The 14,943-nt window shown below is 51.0% G+C and overlaps 1 protein-coding gene across 3 annotated transcripts in view; it reads right to left on the bottom strand.

The window, feature by feature from the left end:
* Positions 1 to 14,493, bottom strand: part of EHMT1 (euchromatic histone lysine methyltransferase 1) — a 126,505-nt gene extending 112,012 nt beyond the window's left edge. The window contains exon 1 of one of the 3 annotated variants that reach the window (XM_033122229.1): positions 14,430 to 14,493. In XM_033122229.1, the coding sequence (XP_032978120.1) occupies positions 14,430 to 14,492 (63 nt within the window). In that variant the 5' untranslated portion in view covers position 14,493. Of the gene's footprint in view, positions 1 to 13,222; positions 13,448 to 13,498; positions 14,090 to 14,429 lie in introns of those variants that run through there. The other 2 variants (XM_033122224.1, XM_033122233.1) reach the window with 2 other exon arrangements.
* Positions 14,494 to 14,943: the final 450 nt, after the last annotated feature.

Genomic DNA, 14,943 nt, shown 5'->3' with positions numbered 1-14,943 from the left:
CCGAGGTGCCAGGGCACACAGGGGTACCACGCTGACCCACACCCCTCAGGCCCAGAGATCTGAACTGGCAAAGGGAGGCTGCCCCAAACCTCAGTTCAAATGCTGATGACAACTGACGGCAGCGAAGGCAAGGCCTGCACGCCTCAGGAGAGCAGTGTGAACTTGAGGCCAGGGACGGAGTCAGTCTCCATAGCAGCGACAGAACCAGGAAATGGCCCAGGCCGGCGTCAGCCTCAAGTGGGGGTCTGTGCACCTGCCCTGTGCTCACTGCTGCCCTCACCCCACACACACACAACAAATGCCAAGCACGAACGAGTCTAGCAGCCTCTCCAAAGGCACAGCTGCGCCCATCGCCAGAATGGGTACCCCGAGAACGTGACCCGGGCAGAATTCCCCCAGCAGGCACTCAGCAGAAACTTCCGTTCCACAGAGGAGAGTGAGGGAGAGGGGACAGGGAAAGGAGGCTAGTGACCACTGTTTCTGTGCCACACAAATCTCAGGAAGCAACGTTTGACGACGAGGAACAACAGAAAGTGGACACACTCTGGTGACACACCGGACCATGTCTTGACCACACTGAGTAGGGACCTTGCTCTGCATGGTGGTCACAGCTCACAGGTGACAGGGCAAAACACGGAGACAAACCCAGCAGAGGAGTGAAGCGAGGCCGCGAGCTGCTCCGGCCTCCCAGGACCACGCTGTGCGCGCTCCCTTGCTCCCTGGGGAGGCTGAGACTCCAGCGCCCACTGAAGACTGGACAAGCCCTGAGCTCAGCAACCAAGAGGCCCCCTCCGGTTTGCAGCTAAGATGTTCACCAGTAGGAAGCTGGAATGTAACTGCTGCTCTGACTTCTAACGAGGTTTATTTTTTTGCTGTCCTCAGGTTGCCTGGTTAAAAACACTGGCAAGACGCCATATCACCTCCTTTTCCTCTTCTGTGAAAGAAGAAATTGGGATGGTAACCCTACCCGACAGGACTGTCCTAAGGGTTAAGTGAAAACCCCACATAGATGACTGGACTCATAACACGCTGGAAAGAACAATCAGCAGACATTATCATAACACTACTCCCTGGTTCCCGACAGACAATGTCATAATTATCACACCCTGGGTCCCCACAAAAGCCTTTTAAAAAGGTGAAAGTGGGGCCAGCCCAGTGGCTCAGGTGTTTAGAGCTCTGTGCTCCTAACTACGAGGGCTGCTGGTTCGATTCCCACATGGGCCAGTGGGCTCTCAATTGCCAGTTCAATTCCTCGAGTCTCGCACGGGATGGTGGGCTGCGCCCCCTGCAACTAGAAAAACGGCAACTGGACCTGGAGCTGAGCTGCGCCCTCCACAACTAAGACTGAAAGGACAACAACTTGGCTTGGAAAAAAGGCCTGGAAGTGCACACTGTTCCCCAATAAAGTCCTGTACCCCTTCCCCAATAAAATTAAAAAAAAAAAAAAATGTGAAAGTGAAACCACATGAACCAGTAGTGGGTCCTTGCAGGGTGTGCATGACGGCAGCCACCCACTCAGTCACATAAGACTCGTGCCTGGAAAAGAACTGAAGTTGTCCACCTACTGATGACGCTTGACACAGGTTCCAGGCAGCAGAAACCAAAGGGGCTCTTTTAAGTGCCACACATCTACCAAAAAACACAAAACCCCCACTCAAAATTCCAACCCTCACCCCTCACCTGTAACTGTCTTACAGTGAGGCACGCCTGGCTGGGCCGCGTGCCCAGCACTCCCCCAGGGGTTCCCCAGGAGTACACCACCTCCTCCCCACCCCATGTGCCCAACACTGTGTGCCGGGCCCAGCCTCTCCTGTGGGTGCCCAGGGCTCTCATGCCGGCGGCCCTCACAAGACAAACATGGTGCCAGGCACATCGCAGGAGACCAATGACAGGGCGGGAGGGCGCCCTCATCTGAGTGCCTGTTGCCAGCCAGGCACCTGGCCTGTGTTGTCACCACGAGCCCATGAGAAGGGAGAAGACTAAGAGAGGCTGCATGATGTGCCAAAGGTAAATGGTGAGGCTGGCAGGTGAACGCCAACTGTCTGGCAAACGGCCCGTGATCTCTCCACGACACCTGGTTTAACCTCCAAGACTAACGCCCATGATGTCACTAAGGCACAGACTGTAGGACACGCCCCCCACCTCCCTCTTTCCCACTTCGTCACCTGTTCCATGGGAAACAGCCTGTGCAGGTGGACTGACTAAATCTTCATACCTGAGAAAACTCCACAGACTTCACACTAGTCAGTGACCTTTGAGCTGTTTCTGAATGCTAATGGCAGCGACATTAGGCGTCACTACCAAACAGTCTTCCAGCGCCCACCTAGAGGTTTCCTCCCTGAGGTGCAGTGGGTAAAGGGTGACGCCAGCTCAAGTGCTGTCCACACAGATGTGATGAGCCCTGATCTCTACACCTCAGAGCACACACACACACACAGTTGATTCTAGAAAGTGCAAACTAAACCCAAAGGAAGCACAAGGAGTAATAAAGATCAGAGTGCTCATGAACGACATCAATATTTGATTCTTCGAAAACAAAATGGACAAAACTTTAGCTAAACTGACCAAGAGAAAAAAGGGTACTGAAAGAAATTAAAGAGACCCAAATAGAAGGAAAGATTTCATATCACTAGGATAATAATAGTCCCCAAAGTGATCTAGAATTCAATACTACCCCTTTCCAAATCCTAGAAGGCTTTTTTTTGCAGCTCTGGACAAGCTAATCCTAAAATTGACATGGAATTGCAAAGAGCCCAGCAGAGCTAAACAAAGCTGGAGGAGTCCCACTGCCCAATTTCAAACTTATTACAAAGCTCTAGGAGTCAGGACAGTGTAATGCTGGCACAAAGACAAACAGACGTCAGTGCACCAGAACCTAGTGTCCAGAATGAGTCCCAGCACGTATGGTCAAATGAGCAACAATTGAAATGTGCCAATCAACATGGAAAGAACAGTCTTTTCAACCAACAGTGCTAAGACAACTGGATTTCCACATGCAAAAGCATAAAACTGGACCCCTACCTCACACCATATACAAAAATCATGTCAAAATGGATCATCAACAAAAATATAAGAGCAAGAACTACAAAACTCTTAGAAGAAAACCCGGGGGTAACTTCATGACATGAGATTTGCCAATGAACTCTTAGATATGACAGCACAGACATGAGCGACCAAAGAAAAATAAGATAAATGGGACTTCATCACAATTAAAAACACTTAAAAGAACACTATCAATAAAGTAAAAAGTGGGGCCGGCCCAGTGGCTCAGGCGGTTGGAGCTCCGAATTCCTAACACCAAAGGCTGCCGGTTTGACTCCCACATGGGCCCGTGGGCTCTCAACTACCAGGATGCCGGTTCAATCCCTTGACTCACACCCACAAGGGATGGTGGGCTCCGTCCCCTGCAGCTGGTATTGAGCACAGCACCATGAGCTGAGTTGCCGCTGAGCTCCCGGATGGCGCAGTTTGTTGGAGCGCATCCTCTCAACCACAAGGTTGCCGTTTTGACTCCCACAAGGGATGGTGGGCTGCGCCCCTGCAACTAGCAACGGCAACTGGACCTGGAGCTGAGCTGCGCCCTCCACAACTAAGATTGAAAGAACTACAACTTGACTTGGAAAAAGCCCTGGAAGTACACACTGTTCCCCAATAAAGTCTTAAAGAAAAAAAAAGAAAGTAAAAAGACAACCTACAGAATGGGAGAAAATGTTTGCTAATCATATATCTATAAGAAATATGTACCTATAATTTTCAAAATGTAAAGAACTTTTGTAACTCAACAGAAAGACAATCCAGTTGGAACAGACAATGGATTTCTACAGACATTTGTGTTAAGAATAAATACAAATACCCAATAAACAATTAAAAAATGTTCAACATCACTAGTCATTAGGGAAATCCACATCAAAACTAAGAGATACGGGTCGGCCCATTGGCTCAGGCGGTTGGAGCACTGGGCTCCTAAACACCTAGGTCACTGGTTCGATTCCCACGTGGGCCAGTAAGCTGCGCCCTCTACAGCTAAGATTGTGAACAACAGCTCTCCCTGGAGCTGGGCTGCCGTGGGCTGCCGTGGGCTACTTACCGTGTGCTGCCATGAGTGGCCGGTGGCCAGCGTAAGCGGCCGGCAGCCAGCGTGAGCAGCCAACAGCCAGTGAGAGCTGCTGTGAGCTACTGCAAGCAGCCAACCTACCGACAACTGGCGACCAGCGACCAACTGCCTCAGCCAGTGGGAGCACAAGGCTCATAATACAGTAGTACCTGGGTTTTCTAACATCTCCGTTGACAAACATTTTGGTTTACGAATGCCGTAAATCCAGAAGTAAATGCTTCGGTTTTCGAACACGCCTCAGAAGTCGAACATGTCACGTGGCTTCCGCTGAGTGCAAGATCCTAAGTCCTAGCTGTCGGCTGTTTCCAAACATTTCCGAACTCGAACGGTCTTCCGGAACAGATTATGTTCGAAAACCGAGATACCACTGTACCAGCATGGGCCAGGGAGCTGTGTCCTACACAACTAGACTGAGAAACAATGGCTTGAAACAGATTGGGGGGGGGGGGGCGGCGGTGGAAGAAAAGGGGGGAGAAAAAAACAACTATGAGATACCACTTCACATCCAATAAAACGGCTCTAATGAAAGACAATCAGTACCAAGTGTCGGCCAGAATGTGGAGAAACTGGAGTCCTCGTAGTTGCCAGTGGAATGGACCGTGCTACAGCTGCTTTGGGGACAGTCTGGCAGTGCCTAAACTGGGTTACCACAGGCCCAGCAAGTCCACTCCTCGGCACATACCCAAGAGAAATGGAAACACACTGCCTATACTAACACTTGTTTGTTAATGGTCATAGTGTTATTCATAATAGCCAAAAAAATGAAACAGAAATGGATAAACAAAACGCAGTATATCCATACAATGGAATATTATTAACCCATGTAAAAAATAAAACATTCCCCCCACAAAAAAGAAGCCCAAAGAAGTCTACACAGGCACATCCCAAAAGTGGCTAAACAAAATGACCAAAAAGCACACTGGCACTTAATTAACATCACCAGTCACTGGAGAAATGCAAATTAAAGCACAGTGAGACATACGACAGACCTACCATGTTACCATGTTTCCCCGAAAATAAGACCAGGCCGGACCATCAGCTCTAATGCGCCTTTTGGAGCAAAAATTAATATAAGACCCGGTCTCATATTACATTAAAAGACCAGAGCGTAAGATCAGAGCTCTCTGACGTCTCCTCGCTCAGGCCTTAGCCAACGAGCTGAAGCCACACCTGCACTCGTCCCAGATGGAGGGCTTGAAGCCTGGCCTCCTGGCTGTCTCACCAGCCCAGCCTGACGCCCGACACCCCAGCGCGGAAGGGACTCTTGCTGAACACCTGACTCTCTCTCATCCTTTTTCCTAAGACTCTGTTTGCCTTGCCTAACCCTATGGCTTGTAAACCCGTGTAACCCTCCTGTGTGAAACTGTTCTACCTCCACTACTGGAGGCTATGCTCTGGCCAGATCCCTGATTAAGGCCTGTGGGAAACCGAGTCAGTAGGACTGGATCCATGGCTTTATTCTAATGAAGTCTGACGTTGTGGAGAGACACCCGTGTGTGTGTGACTGCTACTGTGATAGCCACGTCCCACTCACGACAATCAGGCAAAACTAATCACGGTACCAGAAGCCAAGATAGCAGTTACCCGGGGAAGTGCAGGACAGATGGGAGGAGCTCAAGGGGGCTTCTGTGGTTTGGGTAATGTCCCCTGCTTGATCTAGGTACTGGAGACATGTATGGAAATATACACATAACACATGTGTGTGTCATACAGTAAAAAAATTTCCCAAAAAAACACCACCTTCATGCTTTGGTTAAATGTTTTATTGTTACTGAATCTTGTTAAGGGATGGTGACATACTACAGAACCATAATGACAGATTCAGGTAGCCCACTTCGGCTAGAATGGAAAGGAAGAGAAGGGCAGCCTGAGGTGGACGTGGGGGTACACTTGACCATCCCCCACCCACATGACGACTGGCAACATGTTCCACCCTCGCGCTCAAGTTCACAAAACACAGGCACACGGAGAGCATCAGGGAGCCACCAAGACTCCCTCGGCCTAAACGCCAGCCTAGGAATCTGGTGGGGAGGACAGGCCCTAGGCTCCAAGACAGAAACCAACAATTTCTTAATTAGCAAACCATCTTCCAACTACTCAGGACAGAGACCCGCAGGCCTCTCTCAGGCCAGCACCTATCAGGAGGCCAAGGTGTCATCAGGAACCCCTCCGTCCCTCCTCCCCACAGGAACAGGACTTCCTGGCGGCCCAGCGTCTCCTGGTAAAGTGTTCCCACCAACAGCTGGAACAAGTCTGTCCCTTGGCACCGTAATGAGTTCATGGCGCTGGGCAGTGAAGACTAATTATCACAAAGCAGGAGGATCAGACTCATTGTGCCAGGTTGAAAACTCAAATCCAGTTCCGACATATTCTTGCTAAAAAAAACTTTTTAGACACAGACCTACATCTGATGGAGCCTTTAGCCCATGCTGTCCAATCAAGCGGGAGCCACAAGCGGGAGCCATGGGAAATTTTAAATTCTCCAGTCACCCCATTTAAAAAAAAGAATTAGAGGGGCGGCCAGATGGCTCAGCTGGTTAGAGTGCGAGCTCTGAACGACAGGGTTGCTGGTTCGATTCCCACATGGGCCAGCGAGCTGCGCCCTCCACAACTAGATTGAAGACAAGCTGCCGCTGAGCTTACGGAGGGGCAGCCAGATGGCTGTTGGTTAGAGCGCGAGCTCTCAACAAGGTTGCCGGTTCAATTCCTACATGGGACGGTGGGCTGTGCCCCCTGAAACTAAAGATTAAAAACAGCCACTGGACTTGGAGCTGATGTTTATGAAGTGCTGTGTGAGAAGATACACGAAGTGTTCAGAGTGGTCCCCGATGGCACCGACTGGAGGAGTGTAAAGAGCAGATGTCAGCACGCAGGACGGCCGAGGGTGACGGCGACAGGAGGCCTGTGCTCGACCGGGTGGGTGCTGGGAAGGCCTTGTGGAGGTGACTCAGTCCAGGGCCAGAGGGAGGCGAGCTGCGCTGGGAATGCCAAACGCAGTGTGGACCATTCGGGGAAAATTAAGGAGTTTAACAAATTAGAAAACAAACCTAGAAACCTAAGAATGCCAAGTGCCGTGTTTCTCTGAAAATAAGACCTAGCCGGACAATCAGCTCTAAGGCGTCTTTTGGAGCAAATATTAATATAAGACCGGGTATTATATTATGTTATATTATTACATTACATTATATAAGACCCGGTCTTATAGTAAAATCAGACCAGGTCTTAACATTAATTTTGCTCCAAAAGACGCGTTAGAACTGATTGTCCGGCTAGGGCTGATTTTCGGGGAAACACGGTAGTTGTCGTCTGCTTTGTTCTGATCCTTACGAGCGTGCGTGTGACTTTGGCACACCTACAGTGACCATCAGTGCGCGTGTGCTGAGTGCATCTCCTTTCACGGCTGTGAACGCACCCATCGGACATTTTAGTAGCTGTGGGTGTTCGTTACGTACATAGTCCAGTTTCCTTGGTTATGAATTGGGTGAGACTGTGTCCTCTGGTACACGGTGGGAGTACTGGTCAGAGGGGCGAGTGGCATGAAGCAGGACAGGGCACGCAGGACCTGTGGCCATGGTGACACGGTGGTGGTTTCCTGAGCACTGTAGACCGCCATTGAAGGGTTTTAGGCGTGGGAGGATATTTTAAAAAGATGACCCTGGCTGCTGTGTGGAGAGTGGATGGAAGAAGACCAGAGTGGAAGCAGGGACCCGGGAGTAGGCCTGGGCCTGCACGTGGCAGGAGGGCCAGGCCCATGATTGAGGCAGGGTGCGGAGGCTTACATTTTACTTTTGGAGTAGATAAGATAGTTACATGGTTCAAAATTCAAAGGTATAAAAGAGTATAAAAGTGAAACATCTCCCTCCCGTGTCCCCCAACCACTCAGTGCTTCCCCTGGCAGGTAGGCCACCTGTGTTATCATGGAACAGATAAACAAATGCACTTGTGGACCTTTTATTATGGAACTTTCTCAGACCTGAGTGGAAGTAGATACGGTGGGAGGATGAGCCCCGGACACCTGTCCCGCAGCTTCAGCACTCACCTGCTCCTGCCCGGTCCCCACTCCATCCTCAGGCACTTTGAAGCAGTTCTCAGGCTGCTTCATCTGTGGACATTTTGGTTAATATTTCAGTCAGTAAGTACCCAGTCACTGTTCAGATTTCTTCATTTCAAATTAGGAACAAAGTACAGCCCATTTATTGCCCTTGATCGATATTTCTTAAATTTCATTATGTTGATTTCCATGTCTTTATTTTTCTCTTGCAATTACGTTTTGAAGATAATGCTTCATTTCTCCCAAAGTTCCCCGCAGCCTTATATTGCTGATTGCATGTATTGCAAATGTGCTCCTTTGTCCTCCATATTTCCTGATGTCGACATTTAAGATCTGGAGGCTGCTTTCCAGTGTGGTGGCCACTGGGCACCTGGTTCCTGAGCGATGAGATATGGTTAGTGTGAATTGAGAGGTGCCGTAACTGCCACAGACACATGGGGCTTCGGAGAGCATGACGTCAGCACCCCAGTACAGATGTGTTAAGGTGTAACACGATGGTTGTACTGGGTTAAATAAAATATCATTAAAAGTAATTTGTGTTTCTAATTCTTTTTTTCAATTTATTTATTGTTTATTTTTATTTTATTTTTTAAAATTTTATTGGGCAAAAAAAAAAATGTATTGGCCAATGTTGTGGAACAGTGTGTTTCTACAGGGTCCATCAGCTCCAAGTCCAGTGGCCGTTTTTAATCTTCAGTTTCAGGATTCCCAGCGCAGTTTTAATCTTTAGTTTGGTATTCCCAGCGCAGCTCGCCTCCCTCTGGCCCTGGACTGAGTCACCTCCACAAGGCCTTCCCAGCACCCACCCGGTCGAGCACAGGCCTCCTGTCGCCGTCACCCTCGGCCGTCCTGCGTGCTGACATCTGCTCTTTACACTCCTCCAGTCGGTGCCATCGGGGACCACTCTGAACACTCGTGTATCTTTTCACACAGCACTTCATAAACACTCGGCGTTCAATAAATGCTTAGACCCCTTAGAAAGAGCCTTCTAAATACATTCTGATCAGAACTTACACATCTATTGAACGGGGATGCAGAAAGCAGTCCCAAATTTTTTCACAATAAAATACCAACTGACAGTGACATTACTGGAAAAGTGACCTCTCCCCCAGGAAGACACCATCTCAAAGGAAATGCCATCTTCCAAGAATTAAAATTACGGCTTCAACGTTTTGTTTTTCAAAATCCAAAACCTCAAAGAGTTGTTTTTGCTTTTGTTTTTTTAAAGACGAGAATCTGAACAAAAGCGGAAGAATAAACGAGAGGACTGCTGCTTCTGTATGCCACCTGAGGTCGGCAGGTGGGCTGAGATACCTGGGTTCCAGTAGGACTCCGACTCGCCATGCAGCTTGCAGGCTGAGAATGCGAGCTGAGACCAACTGCCCCCTGCCGTGAGCCAAAGGCATCCATCACACACGGCATGGCCAAGCTTCCACATGACAAATGGAAGGTTCCTAAAGAGGAGAGCCCAAAATATGGCTCTGATTAGCTAATTACTTTCAAAGACGAAGTCAACAAACTGTGGTCAAATTCACAAAATTGTGTGGTGATACGACAGGAAGCAGGAGCAGGAAACGAGGGCTCCAGCCCCAACACTGGCACTGACCACACGTCCTTGGGCGCAGAGGGCCGAAGTGCCTTTCTTGCCATGGCTGAACCATTAGATTCCAAACCCACAAACTACACAGTAAGACCCCACACAGGCAGCCCTGCCCATGGGACGCTGCACTCTGAGTGTGGGTGCAAATTCACCTCTCGAGATTTACAGTAAATGCTTCTGATTTCTAGATGGCAGAACAGACTTTCCATCCCCTTCTCTTATCGAAGATCAACTGAAGACAAGAACAGGAAGGAGAGAGAAACTCCACCCAGGAGACATCTGAAACCCCAACACAAACCTGACTACGAAGATGGAGGGAGAAAAGCATGGGAAGGCCGTCAAGGACAAGGAGCAGGCTGCCGGCCCACAGAACCGCAGGAAGCCTCAGAAGTGGGGTGACGCCTGGAGCTGAGAAGGGTGGGTGTAAAAACCCACAGAAGGAGCACTGCACTCTCAGGTCCCCAGGCCCCTCCTGCACTCTCAGGCACATTCCTCTTCTGAGGTGCAGCTCTGCAAACTCCACTTGAAATACACCCACTTGGGGACAGCAGGCACAAAGACAGGAGCAAACTGCTCCACTGACAACAGGGAAATTAGGGAAAGGCTCCCCACTGAGCGCCGGAAAGGCCGCTCTAGGCCTGCCCCTAACCTAGCTCCATAGCACCCAGCTCACGCCAACAAGGCACGCAGGACGGGGAAGGATCCTTCTCCAAGGAAACCAAACCAGCGGATAGTAACATTTGGAGGAGAGCCAACAAAAAACATTAGTCATCACCATTTTCAGTGAAAGCAACAAGTAAACAAGCCCCCCAATCAGCTGGCCATTTTTATTCCTTTATTCTCAAAGGTGAATAAACAGTCAAAGGGGGGGGGGGTCACCAGACACTGGAAGGTTTCCAGCATGAAAGAAAGAGACCAAAAGAGACAACAGCAAAGAGTAGCACAGGGCAAACAGGAAAAACGCAAAAAACACAATTTTTTAAATAACTTTTAAAAAAATGTAACTGTAATTTTAAAAAACTTAACTGAAATTAGGAGATAAGCAAAGATATCATACACATAAAACAAGAACAGAAGGCATTAAAAAAGGAGCAGAGAGAGCATTTGAGATCTGGCTTCCAGTTTTGACTCAAACACTTACAAAAATTCTCAAAAAAAAAAGGGACAGAGAACAGTACAGAACACGAAAATATGAAAGCAGAAATTTAAAATTCAGTAAAAAGAATTGGAAAGTAGTCAAACATGCTCCCAAAAGTAAACAAAAAAGCAAGGTACGACAAGGAAATATTTTAAAAATTAGAATACTTAGTGATGGAAAGAGAACTGACCCTGGGTGGTGAATACACAAGGTGATATATAGATGATGTAATACAGAACTGTACACCTGAAACCTATGTAACTTTACTAACAATTGTCACCCCAATAAACTTTAATAAAAATAAAAAATAAAATAAATAAATGAAAATTAGAATACTAAGTACAGGAAGCCCAACATTCAAGCAAAGGAACTAGAAAAGGAAAATGCAGAGAAAATAATAATGAACTATCTCAAATATATTGTACCAAAATTTCCTGTAAATGAAAGGGCCATCCATCTAGCTCCAGATTTCAGGGCCACTTAACGCCCTGCGTGATAAGTGAAAAAAGACTACCAATGAGGTAAATCATGAAAATTAGGACAATAAAGGTTGTAGTGATGCCAAAAGTTAAGCTGGGGGGGGAATAACGCTTACCACAGATTAACTCAAACTGGACTTCTCCACAGCAACAATGAAAACTATAAGGTATTGGAGCAACAACTTGAAATTAAAATGACTCCCAACCTGGAGTGCCAAGGCCAGCGAGTGTGGTGGTGAAATAAAGATGTTTTCAGACATGCAAGCCCCAGAATGAGCCCCACAACAAACGATTGAGAAGGCACTGGAAAATGTGCTCCAATGCCATGAGCGACTACAGAGGGGGCCTAGACATGGGAAGTGGCCCCTCACCCGCAGACGTGGGGAGCATTCCCCGGGTGACAGTGCGGCAGCCAAGACAAGCACCCTGACTCGGTCAGGGTGACCACGCACGGGAACCACTGGAGAGCTGACGGAGCCGGGGGTGAGAAACTGAGAAACTTCTGACAGAATAAAAAGTGCGAGAACATGAGTCGGAGGTTCAAAGGAAACCGAACAAGTGAAAAATAAGGCAATTACTAACTCCAGGGAAGAAAAAAAGGCTGTACAAAAAAGAACAATTGTAGTTTACCATCCCGCCCAACATGGCACAAAAATTGACCTGAACAGACTGATAAAGACTCTGGACATGGATTTAACCAAAATTGTGAGTTTTCTAGGTAAGAGAGCACATATGAAGGAACTGAAATCATCCTGTACCATTAGTGGACGCCAACAGATAACCCCTAAAATTGGTCAACAAAGACATGACAACACAGCATGAACATGCAGGGAATGTTAGTGTCACGTGGCTGCTGCCTTTCTAGAAAGGCAGGAGAGGAGGGTGGCCTCTTTCAATAGCAATATTTGACTTTTTAAACTATGTGCAAGTGTATTTATTACTCTAAGAAACAAAAAACAAGGTTAAAGAAAGAGATACATAGTAGCCACCCTGCCAGAAAGATACAGGATTGGCCTGGGAAGGCCCTCTTCCTGCCCGTCAGTTCCTCAAGACAATGCACCACCCTGGGCTCTGCTCTCGGGTGAACCTGAACATACATGAAACCCCAGGAACATACGTGAAACCCTAAGAGCCCCCACTTACCCATCCACAAAATGGAGGTGGGGGACGCATTCCACCTCCTTAGTTCTTTTGAGTGTAAAAAGGTGGGGACTATCATTCCAGGTCAAGGAGAGGAGAGACTAAACAAGCAGTGAGATGAGTTTCAAACGTCCACTTTGCTGGTTTAATCATTTGGTAATTAGTGAACCTCGGCCCAGTAACCACTTTTCAGATTTAGTGGCAGCAGATGGCCCACGCCTGCCCACTGTCCAGGAGGCCCCTCCAGCATAAGCACCCAGAATCACAGATCTAAACCTTGAGCTTTCATCAACTTACAATGACGACCAAAGGTATAGTATGTGTTCAGCGAGCACGGGCTCTGGACCCAGGCCACTTGCATCCATCTTCTCTGCCACAAGGTCTGGAACCTTGGGCCCCCCTACGCCTGTTTCCTCATCTGCAAATGGGGATGTCCTCCCGAATGTCCTCTTCAGGCTTCGATGAGTGCATTCACTCAAAGGGTAGGACACAGGCACAGCCTCCGTAAACATGCTCGGTCAGGGCTGCCCAGGGAATCAGAGTCATCGGGGGCCCTCGGCTCATCAATTATTTATTGAAAACCTACTATGTGCCAGGCACCGAACAAGAGCTAGTCCTACCACTGACGAGGCCAGGCCGGTCCTCCCCCAGGTCTTGTTTCCTCACCGGCTGAACAGGAAGACTACAAGAGAGGACTTACCTAAAGGGCTTGCCCAGTGCCCACGACACAGCAGGCGCTCGTCAAAGGGTATCACGAATCACGACATGTCTTCTCTCCCACAAGCCTGGACGTGACTGGGGGTTCTCTAGTTTACCTTTCTGTTCCCGGAGCCTAGTCCGTGCCTTGAACGTAGCAGGTGCTCAATAAACACTCCTTATGTTGGATTTAAGAACCCCCTGCACCTTCTGTTTCCTTGCATCAACACTCCCAAACAGTGCAAGAGAAAGGTAAATAAACGCAAAGACTGCACGTCACCTGGATTAAACCAGACTGTAAGCCTATGCACCCGGTTATGGCGACAGCCCCGTACTCGGCCTCAGCTCTCAGATCTTCCCAAGTCCCGCAGTTACTACCACACATGGAGTTGGATCTGAGGAAACCTGCGCGGTCATCACTTTTTCCCCGAGCCGGTCCCTACGTCGGGCCTGAGACCGCGCCGCGTCCCCTCGCACGGGCACGCCGCCTCCGGCTCGCTCTTGCCCTCGCCGGGAAGCTGCTGGTCCGCCTCCCAAGTTTGATTTCTATGCAGCTACGAGCAAGGAGACAAACTACCCTCGAGAACGAGCCGGGAAGGCCCGGAGCACTAACAAAAGGACGGGGGCTCCGTCGGTCCACAGCCCGGGCGGGCGGGGTGCTTAGCGGTGCACGGGAGCCGCGCACTCCCGCTCCTGACAGCCAGCGGGGCCGGGCAGCTTTGTCTGGGGAGAAGCGCGCCGGCCCGGCCAACTTTTCGTTCGAGACGCCGCCCTCCTATTCGGAACAAAGTGGAAGGTCAGCGGGGCGACGAGAGGCGCCGGCGGCGGACGGCCTCGCCTCGCCCGCGCCGCGAAGTTGGCCGGCTCGCCCCACTTTCCCTTTTGTCCTCCGCGGCTTCCGCGGGGCTCGGCCACGGCCGGCCGGCAGGCGGGCGGCGGCCTGGCCTCCTCCGGCTCCGCACCGCACGCGCCCCGCCGCACCGCCCCCGCCCGCGCCCGCACAAAGCGCGCCCAGCGCAGCGCGGCCCGCACGCCCGGGGCCTCGGCCCGGCCTCGGCCTGAGGCGCGGCGGCGGCGGCGAGGAGGCGCGGGCCCGCCCTCGGGCTCGGCGCCCCCGCCCGCCCGCTCGGCGCCCCCGCCGCGCGCCCCCGCCCGCCGCCGGCCCCGCGCCCGCCCGCGCCCGCCGCCAGCCCGCCGGCCCCGCTCCTCACCTCGGCATCGGCGGCGGCCATGGCCCGGGCCCGCAGCGTGGCCCCGCCCCTCCCGCGCGCCATCGCCCCGCCCGCGCCTCGCAGCCCAGGGCGGGGCGGGCCGGTCAAGCGCGTCTGCGCCTGCGCCCGCGCCCGCGCCTGCGCGATGCGGCCCGGACAGCGGCGTCCGCGGCGCGGGCCTGCGCCGGCCGGAACCGGGGCGCGCCGGCCTGGCGGGGGCGTGGCCCGGCGGCACGGCCTTCCCTGTAGCCGCCGGAGCGGGCGGGCGCTATCCTCCCGTTTTCGCACACAAACACCCTCAATCTACATAGGCATTCCGGTGGGCTGGCCGGGAGTGGAGAAGGACCCCTGACCTCTAACCCCGGACACACATGGATTCCGTCGGCCTTCGCAGACCCCGACTTGCGTCCCAGGGCGGTGCCCGGGCTGGGGATGTGCCGGACTGGGAGGGGTGTGCTCTGCTTCTGGGCTGTGTTGGGATAGGTTGTGCTTAGCTGGAGGTGGGGGTTCCTGC

The sequence above is a fragment of the Rhinolophus ferrumequinum genome, chromosome 12 (genome assembly GCF_004115265.2).
Source record: "Rhinolophus ferrumequinum isolate MPI-CBG mRhiFer1 chromosome 12, mRhiFer1_v1.p, whole genome shotgun sequence".
NCBI classification, from domain to species: domain Eukaryota; kingdom Metazoa; phylum Chordata; class Mammalia; order Chiroptera; family Rhinolophidae; genus Rhinolophus; species Rhinolophus ferrumequinum.
The sequence above is the reverse complement of the archived record's forward strand: the minus strand, read 5'-3'. Positions and strand labels throughout refer to the sequence as shown.